The sequence below is a fragment of the Bombus fervidus genome, chromosome 1 (assembly GCF_041682495.2).
Source record: "Bombus fervidus isolate BK054 chromosome 1, iyBomFerv1, whole genome shotgun sequence".
Taxonomy (NCBI): Eukaryota; Metazoa; Arthropoda; class Insecta; order Hymenoptera; family Apidae; genus Bombus; species Bombus fervidus.
Genome location: NC_091517.1, coordinates 22,310,129 through 22,331,881, shown reverse-complemented (window position 1 = coordinate 22,331,881; position 21,753 = coordinate 22,310,129). Strand labels below are relative to the sequence as shown.

At 39.4% G+C, this 21,753-nt stretch overlaps 1 protein-coding gene across 13 annotated transcripts in view; it reads left to right on the top strand.

The window, feature by feature from the left end:
• The window catches only part of Unc-13 (unc-13), a 375,091-nt gene that overhangs the window by 232,980 nt on the left and 120,358 nt on the right, over nucleotides 1-21,753 (top strand). For 6 of the 13 annotated variants that reach the window (XM_072009815.1, XM_072009832.1, XM_072009823.1 and 3 more), the window contains one exon: nucleotides 15,415-21,376. The exons of the other annotated variants lie outside the window; for them this stretch is intronic. In XM_072009815.1, the coding sequence (XP_071865916.1) occupies nucleotides 15,995-21,376 (5,382 nt within the window). In that variant the 5' untranslated portion in view covers nucleotides 15,415-15,994. The remainder of the gene's footprint in view (nucleotides 1-15,414; nucleotides 21,377-21,753) is intronic. 13 annotated transcript variants of the gene reach the window in all.

The window sequence follows — 21,753 nt, the reverse complement described above, 5'->3', positions numbered from 1 at the left end:
TACAAACGAGCCGACCTAAAGGCAACCTCAAAACTTCCCCTTAAACGTGATCCATTTGATAAAACTCTTACGATAAAGACCATTTTTCTAAGATTATGTCGCTACACAATCGTATATTATTTGGCCACGAAGTATAAAATAGATTTGAAGTATCGATAAATTCCTGTACAAGAGAAGAGCAAGTTTTTCAATTTGTTTCTTACATTGTCGATTATTATTCCAAATTATTTACTATTCATCTGAAACTTTTAACCAGCAATTTATACAGGGACATACATATTTCATCCAAAATTCTTTCAAAAATATTATTTATCAAACTCGACACCATATACTCACAGTCTCGTCAACGTGTCACGACGATACCCTTGCGATACGTTTTATACAATCGTTCTAATTAAATTGCGAATATTTATGCAAATTCTTCTATGCCGCCTTCAAAATTTTATAACGCGTTCACATATATATTTTTATATATTATAAGTTTCCTGTATGCGCATAAAAGTCCGCCGTCTAACTATAACAAATCCGAACTACAATAATTATACACCACGCTGACAAAGTATTTACGTAATCGGTGTCATCTCTTTATTCGTATTCCAACAATGCCTTTGAAGCAATTTCAAGTGTCCGTGAGAATATATCCTGTCCAATGCACAGCATGAAACTTTTCAAATCAACTTTTCCAACTCTCAACTTCGTGTTATTCCGTTACGTTATTTTCCCACCGAGATTTCCCCGGTTTCCGGCACGTTGTTTCTCGGAAACGAAGACGCACGAGCGACATTACACCGGTGGTTGGCGTCGCATTCGTCAACGGAAACAGAAGTTATCGTAGTGGCTCGATTGCGCGATATCGTTCGCAGCGTGAGAAACAATTCCGCGCAACGTGGTCGTATGTGCTTGCGGAATTACGTGGAGGCCGTACGTGCAGCTTACAAAGGGAAATCCAATTTCATTTACCTCGCACTACACTTGGACAATAAACGCGCACGAAGCCAGCCAGATTCGTCTGTTACGAGGATGTGCAAGCACGTTCGCCTGTTCAACGTGTTAGCGGGCAAAAATCATCGCTTCCGGTGAGATGTCTCACTGGTAAACGTTAATTTCGCAGATTGATAGAGGTCTCAAGATGTAGTCGAATCGAGGACAAGAGTACGATAAGAATATATAATCGTTTCTGGATTATCAGCGAAGAGTAGTTAGTAGTTTAATGCAAATTGGAATAATCGTGTTGAGAATGAAATGTTTATTCACTTAATCGTTTATTAAAGCGTTAATTATCGGGCTAATCTCGCTCGTATTGCCGACACTGCTGGACGGTTGTTCCTTATTTAGTACAATACATTATTATACGCAATTATGGCACCTTGATACACGGTTTAAATATTTTACGATGCGTTTTACAATAAATGTACATTAACGCTTCACATTATTATCGCAATATTTGGAATCGAATGTTACCGTTCTTTTAATTGAAATATTTCAATTTTAACATTGTCGATTAATTATTCCTATGACATTGAACGTGTTAAGGGGAATTAGCACCTTGACAGAGTCAAATCAGACACATAATGAAAATAGATTAAATTTAATGAATAAAATAGAAAGTAATACAAAAGCAGGAAGAGAGATCTTGCGAGTAGGTTTGTGGTAGAATAATCACCAAAATTGAATGACCATTATATTTGTCAGATATAGATATTTTTTTTTTTTTTTTTTTTTTTTGTATATAAGCTACACGAAAATGAAGCCAGTTAACATCAGTTTTTATAACTATCTTCGATTTAGTATCAACGCGTACGAGTAGTATTTAACTTTTCAAGAAACAAATCATTTATCTTCATATGAGATAGAAGTTTCTATGTAGCTCAATAATTTTGGAAAATATTTGCTAAATTGTTTTGATTCGATATCAGGATTGATGTTTCTCATTAGTATTCTTGTCGGAAGTTTTAGATATTCCTAATCGATTTTCTTGCTACATATTGCGATACCAGGTGCAACATCTACCTTTTAGCGTCATGCCACGTGCTCCGACTTCTATCACGTACTCAGCGTATACAAGACGTACAGCGCACAAAGTGTTACATTGAAGTCGCTGTAAATCGTTACTTATTTTCACGATTCATCGTATCGTGATCGTATGATGCGCATATGATAATAAAATTACGTACCTAAACTTCATTTATTGCAACGAAATTTTAACATGTGAATAAAGGAACTTGCGCGAATTGAAATCATGAGTGATCTGAACGTGAACTTATACTAAGCGAAAGAGAATTCATTGATAATAAAAAGAATCAGTGAACTGTTGTACAAACTCCAATTACATGAAACGTTTATGCCTCGACAAGTTCAAACGAATGAATTTTTATCGCATCTCTAACCGTTCCGACATAACGTAAAAGTAGTGAAAATTTTTATTAAAAAACTACAAATAAATTCTTTGTCTCGTTTACTATGAAAGTAAATTTTTAAATTTATAACATATTTTTACATTGTAAGTATTTTAAGGTAATTTTCCTAATTATCTAATTTAATCAAAGATCGCTATAATTTTTTAGTCGACCGAATTTTTGGTTATTTGATGTAAAAGTGCGTTTAAAAGAGATAAGAAATTTTGTATACTTTATAAAGCATTGTGATTCGTAACATCGATAATAGCGAATTTTATATTTCTAAAGTATTCGGTTTGCTATAAACGTTCATTTTGCATGCAATACGTCAAAATATGTTGGACATTAATGGGTGGGTGGCGGGTTTTACGTTTGGGGTTACATGTATTACGAACAACGACTATGTACGATCACGAGTACAGGCAATAAATATTTTATATTCGCGGTTTTGGTTTCTGAAACGACCACGCAGAAACTACGAAACGATGAATAGTAGTCTGAGTGAACGCGATATAACGTCGAATCTAGACCGTTTCCCTAATATTGTAAAAGTGAATACTTTCCTCGCTACTACCATAAAATAAAGCTATTATGTAAACAGTAAATTTTTATTACCGTTCAACCATGTTCATAGCGGATTATCTTTATTTTCCTTCTTGCAGAGGCAAATTGTTTTTGAGAATTTACGAACGAAACTTTGTAATTCTTCATTAACATCTGTTTACTCGCATTGAGTTACAAAGTTATTTAATAGATCATATATAAATATCGACAACGGGGTTGTGAAATATTTAATTCGCGTCTCGAAGCCGTACATCGAGATTACAGAGACGATCCAATCGTGTCTGTTCACGCTTCTTAGCGTACTCTAAACATAGTTATCGAAAGGAAGCCAGCACGAGTTACCTATTAAAGTCACGAGTATCAAGTGAAATGAATACCGGGGAAGATAATCAGGTTAAGCTACGACTATTGTCACAATTTTCGATCAATTCCCAATAGAGAGATTAGTCGATTCTTATTCACACGTAATTAATAAGATTTTCCTTATTCTAAGCGAAATTATCTACGAGGAATAATTCTTATGAAAAAGAAATAAAATCCAAATGAGACGTTTCTAAACACAATAGATAATGATCCTCCAATTATTTCGACCAGAGTACTAGCATCATTTGTAATATTCATACTGTAACATTTGTATTATCATTTGTAACATCGTATGGTAATTGTATAAATGTTCTACGTATTCATCAACGAAATTGATCGATAGTGTTCATCACTACCAACCAGGAATGTACGTACGTTTTGATTGAAAAACAGCTTTCTTTCTTCGCTAATAGTTTGTAACAGTTTCATTGAACAATAAAGTCGTACGATAGTACGTCTGAACAGTAGATAACGAACACGAGTACCAAGAAACAAACAAGCGTGGCAATTGTACGTGTACGAATTCTATTTCACAAACCAGTGAACAACCGATATAATGTATTCACAGTTAAATTCCGTACGAGCCACGCGGTCGTGTTATTAATATCTATATAGTGACACTACAGTTAACCAACGCAATAGAACGAACCCGATGCCAAAAAAGCATCGCGTTGGTTAATTCAACCTGTTTGCGCGATTAACATCGACCATAATCGGAAGCTTCTGCCTGTGGGATCGACGCCGCGCTTCGCCAAACCGAAGCTTCGTCGTTTGTTCGTGTTTAACCAGTGGAATGCTTTAATGTTGCAATTTACCGAATTATCGTTGCGTTATCAGTGAATCGAAATTTTGCAGGTCGCTGCTTCTGTTTCGGCTTCGTGTCTCTTATAAATGAGTTGAAGAGCGACTTGTTGACGCTTTTTAATCCTTTCGATACTGATACTCGCAAGCCAAAGCTGATCACCTTCATTCTCTGTTGTGCCAATTTCGTTACACAGGTAAACCACTGTATCGAACTTGTAGAAAAACAATTTGTTTCTACTAAACTCGTAAAAGGATTGCACAAGTAATCGAAAATTTCAATATGAATTTAAGAAGTACTGCTTTTGAAATCCGATCGCCTTCTTCCGCTTTTTAATTTATGAAATTGATCGGTATGACTTCCGAGTGGCTCGTACAACTTTCCGAACGACTGTTGAGCTATTATAATTTTTCTAGCATCGTTGAGACCGATTGGAACTCGAGCTTCTGTTGTAAATGAGACTACGTATCTCATTTGAGAAATATTTAATTCAATTTATTTATTTAAATATATTATAGACTGTATTATCTAAGTATGATGGCCACTATTAAAAGAGAAATACATACAAACCATATGATCTCACGAGAATAATGGCAATAGCGTGTAATTTGAAAATAATTGTAGTTAAAAATAATAATTTCGATTGGGAAAATAATGAAAAGGTAACCTTCATGAATTTTTCAAATACGTTTGAAAATTGAAGTGAAAAAGGGGGGAAGGAGAGTGCGATCGAAGTGTGCTGCATAAGAAAATTCAAACTTTCATGACATAGGAAATTATTACAAAGAGAATGACAAAAGTTTGATGGATTTTAAGTTTACACCCGTATAAAAAATTTCACGTCCAATACGATAATCACAAAAATTACGATCGAATTTACAACAAGGAAAAGTTTGATGGATTTTAAGTTTACGCCCGTATAAAAAATTTCACGTCCAATACGATAATCACAAATATTATGATCGAATTTACAACAAGGAAAAGTTAATTTAACCTAATCTGCGTTACAGAGTGTAGGATTATTCTTGGATTATACCCTTTTAGTGTCTAAGACGACTTGAATCGAGGGATTATATGGAGTATAAAGGAGGTTTTCTTTTTTAGGTCATTTGGAGGGCTCATGAATAACGTGATTTAGATATGGAGACTTCCACTGACAAAAAAATGTATTATGAGAAAAAAGTGTTAAATCAAGATTCTGAACCAAATTCATTTCATTTCAGGCTGTCGATAAATTTAAGAATATAGCTTTTACGGTGATTGTGTTTGAAATAATTCCTGAAACTCAAAGAGAATAATTTACATGGTAAAATGATACGATAGATTTTCCAGAAGATATTTTTCTTTGTATTCAATCAAAAACAATTTCTACGGATAAAGTTTTCCAACATTAACTATTACATCATCGCGTGGTATTATAAAACAATAAACAAATATATATACGAAATACATATACAAATGTTGATACATCGAACTGTATATTCTATTTCGCTAGATTTATCTTTCCCTTTGAAACAATCTTTAATTAACTATTTTACGCGAAAGAAGAAATTCCTAGATTTTCTGTGATGGAATTCTTCACCGATAATATTGCCAGAATATTTCCACCGAAATTTACAAAATGGAATATGATTGAATTTTAATTTAAAGAAAATTTTAATATACTATACTATACTTTCTGCTTCAAATTTATACAAAAAGGACAAGCACCCTCGCTGATTAAATATTTTACATAAAAGAACAAGCTCCCTCGTGTCCTTTTACAAAGTTACTGATCAAGTCATGTTTTTTCATGGAGAACACTTTTGTCCTTTTTGAAGAATAACCAGAAATGGGATTAGCCTCTCGTGCTCCCCTCTACTCGTATCCTATTTCCTGCGTAACCTTCGATCTTCATCCCTCACGGGAATAGGTAAAAAAGATACGGAAGGACGATTCCATACGATCAGCGTAACGAGATTGCACATCTATAGCGAAGGTCTCACAAGTGGAGGACGATCAGCACTTCGACTAATGTGGATAAGCAACAAGCTTGTCTTTAATGTTCGTGTAATCGTTTTACGTACATACGCACGTGTGATCGCCAAAAATAAATATTATTCTATTGTATTACGTTCGCTTCTGCCTTTTGCGATATCACGTACTATTCTTGTCAAGAATTCCTTGGGAATTCATCCTTTCTTCCATTTAGGTACAAGAAATATCGTTTCAGAGGACATTTAAAGAGTAAGGACGTACTCGATTCTTCCGTGTATGTTGTTCCAAGGAGAAATTACTATTTGATCGTTTAAAATTGTTTTAACGGGAAAAGAGGATTGATTAAACTATCAAGTATTGTCAATATTATTAGTAATAACAGTTAATATTATCGTAAGTATTATCGTAAACTATCGATCAACAAAGCTATATTATTGTCTCTTCTTTCTCAAGTTTACAAGGAGAACAGAAATACAAACATAGAAGGATAAAATAATATTCATCGAGTGTTTTCACCTTTTACTCATTCGTCGCTATTGTTCACCGTTCATAATTCATCGAAAATGATTCAATAATGAAATATCAATTCCCTAGCTTTCAACTGGTAACAAAAAAAAAAAAAAAAAGATAATAATAGCGGAAGCTTTTGATTAAAACAGATTTTTAAAAAGGAAATGCCGCCCTTGTAATAAAACGCGAAATAATATTTTACGAGGAGTATATAGGTAACGTAGAGAAACAGAATAACATTGACCGAGAGTTTTCACCATCGATCCATTCTACCGCTAGTCGACGCGAGCAATTCGATAATTAAATGCCATTTTTCAAACTTAAATTCTTCTCACGAATTTATATATTACCACAATTCCAATCTCGTTCTTGGCCGCATCTCGCAAACCAGTTTACCGTAGCCGCGGCCGGTGTTGCATTTTCATTAAGCGAAACGGTAAGTCGTTGCAAAAATGGAAGACAATAACTTCTTAAATGTAATGATTGCAGCCGCGTTTCCAATTCAGATCTATTAATTAGACAACGTCCTGTTACGATAAATCGATACTTTACCGCGGGTTTGCAGTTTGGAATTGGAAGTAAACGGAAGAAAAAGGAGGAGAAGACGGAAGGGTCTACGCGGAGGCAAATGCTCGATGACGAAGTCGTTGCGGCAAAATTGAAAATTAAAATTTATGATTGCATTAAGCGGCTGAAGAGCGACACCGCGGCTGCGGCAAGGCAGGTTAGAAACTTTTGAAACAATGGCCGGCTACTAGCTGGTATGAGTAATTACGCGGCCAGCTATTTTCTTCGCATACTCTCCTTTCCGCCTGAAAATCGGCCAACGAATTTTCGTTGCTTCCTCGACTTTGTGGCTTCCTCAAGACGAGTACACCTTCGCAAACGCAACCACAAGGAATTTTGGCACACGATGTAACGCCAGCGTTGGTCGTGGCTATTTTCATACTTGACATTATTTTATGGTAATTCGTCTGTGTCTTCTTAGACTTTGGCCACGCTGCCATGGTAGAGCGAGCAGAAACTGCGTTTGTTATTAATTTTAATAACAATTAATTTTAAAAAACAAAAATTATTTAAACTTATCTTTGTTTCATCGAAACATGTGACACTTTTTCCAAATATTTCGTCATGAAATTTTTCTTTCTGAATATTTTCCATTGACTTTCACGATGTAAGCTTCCTGGCTATTCTACCATGACATGCTCCTCTTTACGTAAGATTCTCCCAACTGTTCCCTCAGACATTTCTTTTTCTTAATTCTTTTAAATTGTTTATATTAATTCCCGGATTTGTTTTAATTTGTCTGCGAATAAACCTGTTATTGACTGCCAATAATTATCTTTTTCTTTCACGTTCAAGTTTATTACGAACTATTCCTCTGGACCTATGATTTTTTGTACACTGGAACGAGTTCTGCCAATTTCACAAAAAGACTTTCCTCCGAAATAGAATTGTATAATTAATTTTCGCGTTGAAAGGTCTCTGAACGTGATAAAATTTCATCTTTCTTGACTGATCTGGCCTATGCCACGAGGATTGCAATCTGGCATCAAAGCCAAAGGCTATGCAACAAAACATCAATATTTATTTGTTCATACAGTATAATTCCTATATATCAACGCGTACGGTGAATTTTGTATCAGTAAAATACCGGTATTTTTATATTTTCAATCCAATATAAACAAATGGATTATTTTATCTAAAATCCTTTCACGAATTGTTTGTGAAAATATAGGAATCAAATACATATCGCGTTTTTAATTCTGGATATGTGTATTTATATTTATCTTTCCGCCAATATTCATTAGCAACATAGCGACCTGCTTAATTCTCTGAGTAACTGCTGTATATTGAAACAAATTCGAACAGAGAAGAACAGCAAGATTATTTCATTTCAAATATTACAGACAAAATCTGCTGTAAATGGCTCGCGTATAAATATTCTAAAAAAATTAATTTGTTCTCCACTTTTCTATCTCATCTCGTAAAAAGAACGTAACGAACGAATTCTTTTTATCGAATTCACTCTTCGATTAACTTTAGTTCATTTTAATCGTACGTTTGCCTCCAACGAGTTTCGCGTGAAAGCTGGAAACTTTAAAATAGCAGCGCATTTCAAGAGTTCGTGTCATAAAGTTGATCTTCGAAAGATTGTTACGTTCTGCTTAATTTCGCCAAACGCAAATGCAGATTTCTTGTAAAACGCGTATAATACGAAGTAAAATGCTTACATAACAAACTACTATCGATTCATTTAAAAAAGTTTGCATCGTTAACTCGACTTAGGTTCGCCGCTAGTTCCAGTGAACCAGCTGCATCATGCTCCATAACTATCCGGTTTATTACGGTTTGAAGGATCACGAATTCGTAGGAAAGTTCTACGGCACGGTGGCAGCTCCGCGAATTAATGAACCTGGCTCGAAGATCCTCGAAGCCGGAAGTGGAAGCACGACTCGCGCGCGGATAACGGATTCCATTTTCATTTTTCACGGCGGAACTTTCCTTCACATTGAATTCCTATGGCTATTGGAACATTCCTTGAGGGCGGAAACGAGGCCGCGACGCCTTTAAGAGATTTATGGAAGTCCAATTTAACAATCGGCATCGCTAGAACTAACTCGAAAACTCGCCAACACTCACGGACACTCTTTTCCCCCCTTTGATCGATTAATTAAGGAATTTCTCTTGTCGATATGGTTTTACAATAGATGATAGTTCTCAGTTTTTCTAATTTTTCCCTCGCATTCAGAATTTCTAATATCCCGATCGTTTAGTATAATCTAAATGATATAATAAAAAAATAATAATAATAATAATAATCTAAAAAGTTTTAATTTTAACGTCATATGGGGAATCTTAGTAGCTCGGTTGAATAGGAAGTAGGAATTCTTTTATTTCACGATTTTGAAACAATATTTATAATTGCATCGTGATCTATATGCAATACCTAATGCTTTGATTCAATAATAAATAACAATTTAGAAGTTTCTTGTATTTGAAACGTTGGACATGGAATTTTAGTACCTCGGTTTGATGATAAATAATGATCGAAATGTTTCACAATTTGTTGGGTTTATTATACGCGTGGATAAATTGTAAAGCAGAAAATATATTTTAGTACAGAAGTGCAAGTACAAGTAGGAATATAATTTGAGCTGGTCCCGATCCGCACGCTAGCAGCGTTACCCTATGACTGAAAGCTCCGAAGCCATCGTCGCCTGTCTACCGTCTATGGTCTGCCTTCGTCCCAGTCTATTGTCTATACGCTGTCGATGGCTTCGGTGCTTGAGAAAACTAAAAAGACCAGATGTAGAGTTTTCTTAGAAGTGGTGACCACTTCAACACAATTTTGATTGCAATATCGATCATTTCATAAAGTTCTACGTATATCAAATTTCTCGTACCTTGGTAATCTAAAAGTTTTACATTTTCGACTTAATACAAAGTTTCGAGGTTTTGGTAGCTTAGTTTGATACTCGCAATTTTAATGTTTCGCAGTTTGGGCGTTATATACGAGGTCTTAGTTTTTTACGAGATGGCCATAATGTGTAGAATACGAAACGACCTTAAGAGAGAGAGATAGAGAGAGAGAGAGAGAGATAGTTTAAAGGTAAATTATTAATGAGACAGACGAGGGAACCTACTTCCTGCATGTACAACAAGATATTGCAATATTTAATCCAGATGGCCACACGTTTGCAAAAGCGTTACATAATCTTAGGTGCCACGTTGATGTAAAGTCTGAAGAATTTTTAAAAAGTAGAAGTTTCCTCAAAACGACTAACAACTCGGCCTCTGATTCTAAAACGCAATTTTTAAAAATTCTATACCGGTTCAAGTTTTTGCATTAAAAATTCTCTAAGAGTCTGTTTCCACTTAGTCAAAGTTATTTCTTTTTTTTTCTTTTTTTTTTTTTGTAGATCTTCATACTTCTAAAAATTGCTAGCATAAGAAACTAGTTTCAAGCTATTTCAAGGAAATATTTCTATCCGCGGGGTTCAACTTATTCTATTCTTTCCGCATCCTTTGACGTGATACACGGACAAAGCAAAACTGAAATGATCGCACTTGGGAAGAACCGAAAGAAGTGAGGGAACAATACACGATGGAGGTACAACGGAATCAGCTAAAGCAATTTGACATCGCCCATTCTGTTCGTCGTTAATTGGTTACGTAGCTTTAAGCTTAACCGAATTCAAAGTTAGCGAGGTTTAAATCAGATCGGAATAAAATCCGGCGCAGGTGCGAAACGCCCACAAAAGCCACTTATCGTGCCATGTTCCATTTACTTTTTCTGCCAAAGTCTGACTCTCTGGAGCAGGGAACTCCCTTTGAAACTTCGCGGAAAAGCTACACGATATTGTCGTAACCACCGCGAAATCGGATAAGCGAAATGAAAAGGAAAGTTGAAAGCAAAAACGTGGGAAAGTCCCGATTCTCAACAGCGACTCTACTATTTTCGTAGCGCTTCTGATTTTTATTACATTTGCGAAATTCTATCAACAACGACTAACCGTCGAAAGAAGAAGGAAAGTGTAGAAGAAATTCGAGTGAAAGTAAAATCGCGATAGATCTGGTAACCTTAAGTCTACTTAAGCCTAAGCCTTTATTCGAGCAGGTTGAAATATCTGAGAGGCATTCGATACGGTACTTTTCGAAAACGAGAACACAGGTTCCTTGAACGATAATATCGGACTATCAAAACTTCTCGATTTAATCTACCCTCGGTTTTTATCCAAGCTGCTTCCTCTGTCCTTACATTAGAACTGAATTGGGTTAATCGTGGACTATCCGTGGAATACGTAATATATGTATACGTAATATGAAGAAGTTGTTAGTCGGAGATTAAAGGATTTTTTAAAGCTCGTTGAGAGTACTGAAAAGAAATTGGTTGGTAAAAACTAATACCTCCAAGAATATGTAACCTTTTTGAGCTTAACGTTCTAGTTTTCAAAAGTTTATAATTAATTTTTGAATTGTGTGCGAAGTAACGTGATTCGAACTTAATACTACAATAATATTTAGAAATAATGTACAACGGAATATATGACAAAGTAACATTTTCCAAAAAAATCGTATATTCTTAAATTATTTGAAATATTAATTTGCAACTTGTGTACAGCGTGTGTACATATGTGTAAGCAGGACAGAGAAGTACTTACGAATTACGAAGCAAACACACTTAATTAATCTGTTAATTAGAAAAAACAAATTAACTTGCCATTTAAATTGGTAGTATTTTTAATTTAATAATTTTGTCGAACACAGTTACTTCGATACTTGAGATACTTACATCTTTATAATAGTATAAAAATCGATATATTTACACCTTTAAGAAAGTTTCTAATTGATCAATATTCTGGATTATTTTTATAGAAAATCGGACAGCTCCGACTTTTATATTTGTACCAATAATTTGCACAGAACGTATGTACTGAAAAGAGGACACTATATCGGTAATTAAGCTTCATCGATACAGTGAGATACTCAAAGAGATATGCAAAAAGTAGGTTAACAGCAAATACCATTTCCGATTCTTCTTTCTTCTTTTGTACGACTGATGTTCCAGCGTCACGGTTTGCATGTAGAATACCTGGCCGATCGATCGAATTGCGTTTAGCAACAGAACACTTGTCGTAATGGCATCGTGGAATGCTATCGATTCGTACGAGGACGTCGATATAGAACACGCGTAACGCGTAATAATCGTCAACTTTGCTGTATGTGTGTATGTGTGAAGTGAATATCAGCCAAATTCCCGCTAGATTCGTCTGTTCCTATGTTTACATGCCAGCAATTGCATAATATTTCGTATATTTACAAGGGTGATTATCGATTTTCTGATATTTGCGGTGCAAACACGGTTCGTATTGTATTTATTTCAATATTCATCAGATGCGAAAGTGTAAATATCATTTTAACAAAGACAATCATGGAGAGACACGATGAAAACAAAATTGTGAAGAAATTAAACGTTTTCTTGGAAAACGAGCTTTTCTGGCTCACGAGTACTTTAATATTTCCATATAGATTGCCTTATACTTTAATAAATGCTGGTTTTAATTTAAGGACGATCGTATATTACCAAAAAAGAAAACAAAAATAGGATCTCAACTAGCATCTAAAAATTATTAAAAAGTAATATTTTAAAACACGATAATTAAGCTCCATTCTAATCTTAAAAAACTACTTCAAATTAAGCACGAAAATCATCAACTGTGACTCGAAAATGATCACACAGCTAACGTAAACCACGAATTCCGGAACTAGAAGTCTTGTTCGATCGTTCGCGGAGAGACGCGTTCGCGAGGAAGCGCGCCAACGGGAGTCGTAAATTCCCGTTACGATTAGATCGACGCCACGAAATAATCGATACCCTATTTCGTTTAGGATAACAGAGGTGGTTGAACTGATTATAACACTGAAGTAACAGGTTATTATATACACATTATTCCAACAATTTTGTAGACATAGACATAGAGTCACGCTCGGTGCGTATAGATATAAGTTAAACGGATGACTGATCTAAGGCTGATGAACCAGTCAAAATATAGACTGGTCAACGCATGGGAAACCAGTCAAGAGATGTTGATTGATCTAAAGATGGAAAACTAGTCAAGAGATGTTGACTGATCTAAGAATGACAAACCAGTGAAGTTTGGTGACGATGCTGTCGCAGAGGAAAACTATTGCTGGGTGTTGGTTGCCCCAGCAGCGGTCGCTTGGGGGTGGAAATGATCGTTGAACATGGGAAAAATCCGACCTTGCCATTTTTTACCTGATGGAAGGATAACCATAATGAACGTCTCGACTTGAATATATTTTATAACAATTAAGGATCCCAATGGTAAAATACAAATGCTTAGTTTTATGACAGTTCCTTAGGATTAAGTGAAACTTAAACTTCCAGTGCAATCACGTAAATTCGTTTCATAGAACCGTAATATCGTCGTGAGATTGCGAAGAAGCTGTTTGTATCCGTCTCTGCGATACGTTGGGTAGTTTTATGGCCACCATAAATGGCGTGTCTGTTTCGATGAATACATAGAAGAAAGGAAACCAATCGGAAAATCGCATGCTCGCGTCAGCTAATTTGCGTTTCAACGACGACAGCGCAGAAAATCGTTCGCACTGTAACTCATGCACTGCCATTTCCAGGTGAAAGTGTTTGTTTCCATTGTCTTTTCTTTCGCAGATCAAATCATATCAACCGACAGAACAATATTTCCTAAGTAGTCGAAGCTCGTGTTGCTTCACGTTGCTTGAAGGGAAACGCAAGATCAATCGCCTCGCGTGATATACAGGCGAACCTGATGCAGCTAGCATTCATTATCGATTCAAACACGTGGCTTGTAATGAACAAAGATTGCTGGAATAATCTAGTAGAGTAGCGTAACAACGTGAATTTCAAAAGTGAAGAAAAAAAAATTCATTTAAATTTATAAAAATTCTTGGAAATCTATACAATTTCTATACAAAAATTATCAACTATTAATTATCAAAATTTCTATTAAAAAAATATTATCTTGGCTCCTCTTGTATAGATACATATTCGTCCACGTAATATCAGATTTATAACACCTTCAACAATCAATCTCTTCCTCTTGAAGAAAAGGATCCTCATTTGCAAAAGATCCTCGTCGATCAAGCAGATAAAAAAATCCTGAAAAATGCATATTTCTTCCTCAAACTTTATAATGATGAAAAATATCCTTATCCATTACTCATTTCGAAGTGCAATTGCTCCATTTGTCGAACAATCAGAAGCACTTCAACGTAACTGTAAAGCAAAATCGATGCTAATGAAAATATGATTCCCAAGCTGCGGCAATTACTCCACGCGCACCTTTTCCGTATCGATGCTCTACGATGCAGACTTTCATTATGCACGAGCTCTCGAAGCACCTGAGCGCGCGTTTAATGGCCTCTAATCCATATTCCTTTCCTAAGAAATCTTCTCGCCTTGATTGCAGATCCTGGGCGACGAATTCGATAAGGCGCGTGCGAATTTTACCATCGAACTGCTAAATATTTGAATAAAGCCTTACAGCTTCAAATTAGTCCGATGTTAGAACTGATTTTTCATCGAGAAAATAGTAAAATAGATGCTACAGTATGCATATTTTACTAATTTTATTATCACGATATTTAGGTTGACTGATTTATCGCAATGAAGACTTGTATAGCGTACATGATTAAACGATAACCAAAATGTTTCACAAAGTTTGGATGCTCTCTGAGGATTCACGGAGAGCACTTTCTGCTCTGACAATCTGATAAAGTTTCGTACTTTTTCATACTTCTTATTCTATACATTCATAAACATAATTTTCTTTATTACATATAGATAGCATTTTATTAGCGATACGACAAGAACGGAGATTCTTCGGTGTTCTTCAGTTTAGACTAAGACATTTTGTGTTTGTTTCTCCTTAAAAAGGTTTCTTAAAGCGATCTCGTAATATATATTACGTTTATATCGATTGTCAAAAATGTTTTACGTTCTCTTTCCTTTTTTGTGGTAATTGGTTTGATTTGTGTCGTTGATTTAAAAAGAAAAAAACAGGTATATCATGGAGGAAGCTGAATCAAATATACAGGAGATGTATATTGATTCGGTATTCGTGGGAAATAAGCCAGTGTCTTGTGCATCTTTCTGATTGAAGTTCTTGTTTCTTAACAAACTTTAACATACTTTCGATAGGATAAATGTAGCACCATGGAAACTGTGTCAGCGGTGACTCAGTACGAGCATGTCTCGCACTAAGCCACGGCAATTCGTTTGCTCCTGTTTTACAGATAGCGGCAGCGGCATGAATGCACGAGACTGGTTACGAAGTGCCATTTGCAGAGTGCCGCGCGATCTCGTATGGTTCGTCAAGATCGCGCCCAATAATTATCAGACTTTGTGTATGCAGCTATAGTGTAATAGAAAAAACGAAGGGACGAGTTGATTGGAGGACAGAAAACAGAGAGACAGAGTGACAATATATAATATATATATTACGCGTAACGTAGCAAGTGAACGAATCATAGTGTACAGTTTGATCGACGTGTGAAAAGTGAACAGTAGGAGGTAAAAAGTACAAGTAAAGAAAGAAACAGAAAAGAACAATCAACATGGGAATCGATAACAGTGCATCGAATTACCGTAGTTTGATCATGTCGAAAGTCTGCGCTAGATGCATTGAAGTGTCGATCATGTTCCTTTTCGGGCCACAGGCAACGCTGTAATTCTGTTTTCATTCGAGTCGCACAGTATGCATGATGAATCGCCTCAGGGATCATCGACAGCCTAAATATCATACTTGGAGGTTCGTCGAAAGATAGGAGACACGAGGTCGACTCGACGTATTGCGTCATAAAAACGCAAACTTAGATGAAAATGGATTCGACGAAGCTGGGTGGGCCAGCCCCAACCAGCCCAAGGGCACACTCGCCAGCCCTACCGGCCTACAGCAGTACCACCACGGATGGCAACATCGATTACATAATCGGAGACTATATGGAGAGACTCGGCACGAGATTGAACACATTGGAGAACGAGTTGAGGTACGCCTGGAGGGCGTTAGACCTGCTCAGTCAGGAATACATCAAGATGTGGGAGAGGCTAGAGAAGTTAGAGGGCCTCTTATACGAACAACAAACGGTGATCAGTCAATTGATCGAATTCTACGCGAGCGGTGGCACTCACGAGACTGCCAACGTGGTGGTGGAGGAGACATTGGCCAATCAACAGAGCACCGTTGGCGAGTTGGACGCGATCGCGAAGAGTATAGGCGCCACCATGGGTATAGAGGAGACGAACGCTATAAGAGAGAAATTAGCCCAGCAGGAGATCGCGAGAATGCACGGACTCACGCAGGACAGCTCAACCGCTGCCGCGGTAGTTACCGACATGCATAGGAACGTGAGGAACCTGGACACTCTGGAGACTCTCGCGGAAGAGAGTAACATTCCAGACGAGGCGTTCTACAGAAGCTTGAACAACGCGTACAGGGAGGATTTAATTTGCGGCGACACGTCCAGACCAACGTCGCAACTGGGTATGATCTGGGAAGAAGCGGAGGATGAGGATGTGAATGGAAAGAAAGAGGCGGAGTCGAACATGTTCGACAAAGCTATGACCAAAGAGAAGGAACTCGAGGAATTGACTACGAAACCAACGAAGGAAGAAATTCAGGAATCAGTGACGAAAAAGGAAGACGAAGCGGACGAGGACGAGGGCGAAGTATTTAGCGCAGCTGATTACAAAAGTTATCGTGGCAATACGCCTTGTGTCAGCGAACAAGATCTGGCCCAGCTCTCCAGACTCAGTTCCATCGACCAAGTCGCTCTGGAAAAATTACACGAACTGGACAGGTTGACCAATAAATTACAAAAGGACTCTCAGAATTTGATAGAGTTACAGTCGAAGTTAATGGACTCTCCGAAACGACAATATAGTTCCGAAGCTGAAGCTAAACTGGCGGAAGAAGCGAGTAGTATAGACGAGCAGCTAAGAAAGATTTACGCCGAAACCGATGTCGACAGTTGGACCTTCTCGAAAAGTCCCGGATCGACCGGTCGATCTATCTCCAGAGTGAGTACTGATAGCGGTCTAGCCACTGACGGTGACTTCACAACTCGATCAATTTCGCCAAGACTTACGTCCACGTCCAGAACGAACTTAGATTCCATTTCGAGTACTTACACTCCACCCAGGCTAGGTGGCTACGCAACAACTGTACGAGAAAAGAGTCCAGAGCCAGTGATCCAGTTGCCTATTGACGTCGGTAGCTTCGCCAAAGGTTACGCGGAGAACAAAGAACTGACCGATCTCATGGCCGAAAGTTTCGCAGCTGTCACCTGCGCCTCTCCCACCATTTACAGCACCACTACTGACAAAATCCCATCTCCTACTCACTCTGCGGGAAGCGTCCATAGTGTCCATAGTGTCCACAGTGTGCAGAGTCTTCGAACCAGGCAGGACGGTTACTTCGGTAGTACTGCTCGACTGAATTTGGAATTCCAGGAAAGTAGAACGCCTCCAAGTCCGTCACCCAGCTCGCCACCTCCGCCAGCTCCTCGAGACTCAGCCGAGCCTTTCCTGATGCCAGGACCCGATCAGAGGGATGCCGAAACGAAACGACCTCAAAGTCCCACGTTTTTGAGGAGCACGGAGAAGCTGGTTTCCCTGGAACAAGGTCGCCTAAGTCCACGAACTCCTCACTCGCCTAAGTCGCCACGAGTCTCGCCTAAGCACACAGCCAAGCCAAGCGTGGCCAACATCGTTGCAGCCAAGTCTGATTCCGGCCTATCTTCAATGAGTGGGTGGAGCAGCCTGGACAAGTCACCGAGCTCGCCAAAAAGTTCAATCACCAAGATGCTCACTTCGTATTCGGTAGATCATCCCAGATCAACTTTAATCCCAAGTACAACGACGGTCAGATCTGCCAGTCCAATTCCACCTCTTCCGGAAACCACAACCTCGGTCATTACGCAGGAACCGCTGTACGATACGCCGGAAGGAAGAGACGCTTTCACGAGTACCACCACCGCCACTTATACCGTTACGAGCCACTCCTACACCACGGCCATGAATCATTTGTCAGGCTACACGTCGATAAAGACACCGACCACCAAAGAGGAGTACAGTTTTGTACCTCCTCCAGCACCCATCGCGACCACTTGTCAGAGTCCAAAGAAACGAGGTCGCCAGCAAACTTTACAGCATACTTACGACACCGTACCGCCTGGAACCACGATCGACTATGTGTATAGGTCTGAGCAACCTGCCATTTATTCCGTAGCTGGAAGCAATCGACAACAGGCCATCACGAGCGTCTATACCAGTAGCGCTGGGGGCTATGGTCCGAAAACTACGACCACTGCTTACTATCCAGATGCAATGGACCAGTATAATAGTTACCAGGATAATTATAGTGCTGTTCAATATCCGGAATCGGCCGCTGTAGGAGGTCACCTGAAGAAACCTTCACGAGGCAGCGCGTACACTGACGGAATGACAAACCACGAAGGGTACAAAGCCGCGATGTATCGCACAATGTTCCCCACGGGGAATATCACGGACGCACTATCTTATTATCCAACTAGCGCGAATCTGCCGCGAACGGAGACGAACGAGACTTCGTGGCTGAATTCGATGGAAGACCAGATACCTCACGATTCGACGTCCTCCAGTATCAGATCGCTAACATCGGACGGTAGCTACGCCCAAAGCCCGTACACCGATAGAAGATATCCTCAGCCACCGACGTATCAGGCACATCAGTATCATCACACGTATGCGAATCAGAACTATCCACAAGCTTATCAGCAACAGTACCAGCCATACAGTCAAAGGTTGAGTAGTTCCGAAAGCGCACAACTTACGGATGGATATCAGAGACAACGGCAACGAGAACATCAATACATTCAAGACCACGAAACAGGAAGAATGCCTATTGATCAAACGCAACATCAGCAAGAATATTACGATGCCTCGAGCGTGATAGTATCTCAATCAGGGTATATTAGTATTGCGTCGAATTTGAAAGACCACGAGATAGAAAATGCGAAAGCTGGCAAGAAGATAAAACGCGGTTCGTCCTTAAAAAACGCGATGAGCTCCATGAGCAACTGGTTGCCTGATTTACACTTGAGCAAGCGACATAGGAGTCACTCGTTACCTGGCGGAGTTAGGAGGGAAGACTTGGATATGTCGCAGGAGCAACAGCAGAGACTTCCGCAGGAAGCAGGTATGGCAAGAGGTCGTGGAAGAGGCCAGGCAGCCAGGAAAAAGAAGAAACATACTTTGGTGTCCACTGTATCCGGAATCCTTCAGAAGGCCAAAAGACGAAATCATCAGTCTCAATCTTTATCGGATCCTGAACAGTCCGAGACCGAATGGAGCAGTGGTAGGCAAAGTGGTCTGTCAGAGGACGAAGACAGCGTGATGTCGGACGTAAATCAAGAACCTCCATTCTTTGCCAAGGTAAAGACAACTAGCACGAAACGTAAACAGGTGCCCCAGCCAGTTCCTCAGCAACAGCAACCGACAACTCAGCCATTACCTCTGCAACAGAAAGAATATATACAACAACAACAACAACAGCAAGCTCTCCAGCAACAAATTCAACAGCATCAGGAGCAGTTACAACAACAAGCTCTTCAAGACGGTTGGGCCAAAGAGAAAGATCAAAAGAAGGATGTGGATCATGAACTTCCTGAACAGATCAGTGGCTTCGAGGAAGAAACATCTGGGAAGAGCACAGGTTCTGGTTCTGGCGGTTCATCGATATTTCAAACTGTCGGGGACATTAAACGATCCGCTGGTAGCTCCGACGAAGCTCCCAACGAAAAGGCTCCGAAACTTCCTCCCGTGACTCTGATGGGCGGCGCAAGTATGGAATTTGCGGTGTCTAGAGCATTAGGCAAGTATCGTCAGAGACAATCCTCCACGGTCTCCGATGAACAACCTCCCAGTGAAGAAGGCAGCACCGAGAAGAAGTCCGACGAAGGCACCGTCCAAACTCTAGAAACAAGCTTTGAGTACCCGGAAGATATGTCGGAGAAAAGCGAGAGAAGCGAGAAATCTAGCAGCACTAGGCTTCCCGAGTTGGTAACCAGCATATCGGAGGAGGCTCCACCGTCGGAAGGAAGCCCATCCGCGTCAAGCACGAAGGGTCAAACGTCAGGCAGTCGATTCCTGCCACGGCATCAGCAATCCCTCGAAATTCCATGGACCGGTTCAAGACCGGGCGAATTGGACGAGGATAACCGAAGCACGCATTCCTATCGAAGTACGTCGAGGGTCTCATCCAGGCGGCAAAGTACGGAGGACTCGATCGACTCCGAGGACGAGTGGTACCGGTACGAGTTGAGGAAGCTCGAGGAACTTGAGAGGCAATCGCAGATAGAGGTAGAGATGGGCGAGGTGCTGATAGAGGAACCGGAGGAGGCTGATCAGTACCAACCAGACGAAGCGGTAAAGGAGAAGATGTCTTTCGTCTTGAGAGAGCTGAAAATGAAAGCTGGCACTATATCGAAAGAGCAAGCGAAGGAGGATAAAGAAGAGCTACGAACGAGTAAGATTAACGGAACGCTGGCGAAGGATCGTCGAATCGAGGAAAGAGACAGGTATCGAGACGAGAAACCTATTCCAAAGCGAAAATCTGCGGAAAGTATCGAAGCGGTGTTTGCGAGGGTGACCGATTATCATACTTGGGCCCACGAAGAGGAAGTTAAGAAAGAGAAACTGTCCTCTGCTATGGAAGAAGGTTCCTCTGGAGAAACTTCCGGTCCTGATAGTCCCGTTCAATCGATGGACGAGGAGGAAGAAGAGGAACTGCCGAAAGACGTCGACGAACAACCGTCGAGGCGCAGTTCGAGCGGCTCGACTTATCGACACGGCGAAAAAATCCATCCTGGCTCTGAACCAATCTCTCGAGAGGGTAGCGTAAGTGTACCGCCTAGCGAGGTATCTGTCAGCATCCCGGGTGCTTGGGATTCAGAGAGCACTGTCCTCGAAGGCCTCGAGCGCGACGGAGCTGGTAGCGCGGAAACGGCTACCACGGCGACTTTGAGCCTGCCGAAAATCAAAATTGATTCCTCGTCCTGCGGTAGCTCGGATGTAACGTTAAAAGAGGGCCAGGTGAGTCCTGGTCCACCTGGATCAAAGTGGAAGTTGCTGAAAGCGTTGAAAGAACGAAAGGCAGAGGAGAAGCTGAAGGAAGTCGAGGATTCCAAGGAGACCACCATTTCTCAGGGACCCACAGCAGTGAGTATAATGATAAAGTGAGGACACGAAAATCTTTGTAAGGCGTACTCGAGATTCGGAGATTGGGTCAAGTCGTAGGATTAAGTAATTTATAGAATCTGATTTAATGGAGTATGTTTAGCATTGTCGTGATTGGGTTATATTGTGTTCTAGTAATATAGGTTTTTCGACATATTCTATGCGCAGGATGTTAATAGCTGATAAAGTGTAACTTTCATTATTAATGTAAAAACACTTTCTAAAAATTAGAACTCGTTATCATTCGCACAATATGTATCGTACAATACGTTCTTTTTTTTCACAAACTTTGTTTTTCGAACAGCGGCAGTCTCATCTTCGTTTAATATGTTGAATTATAATACACGCACTGATCTTTT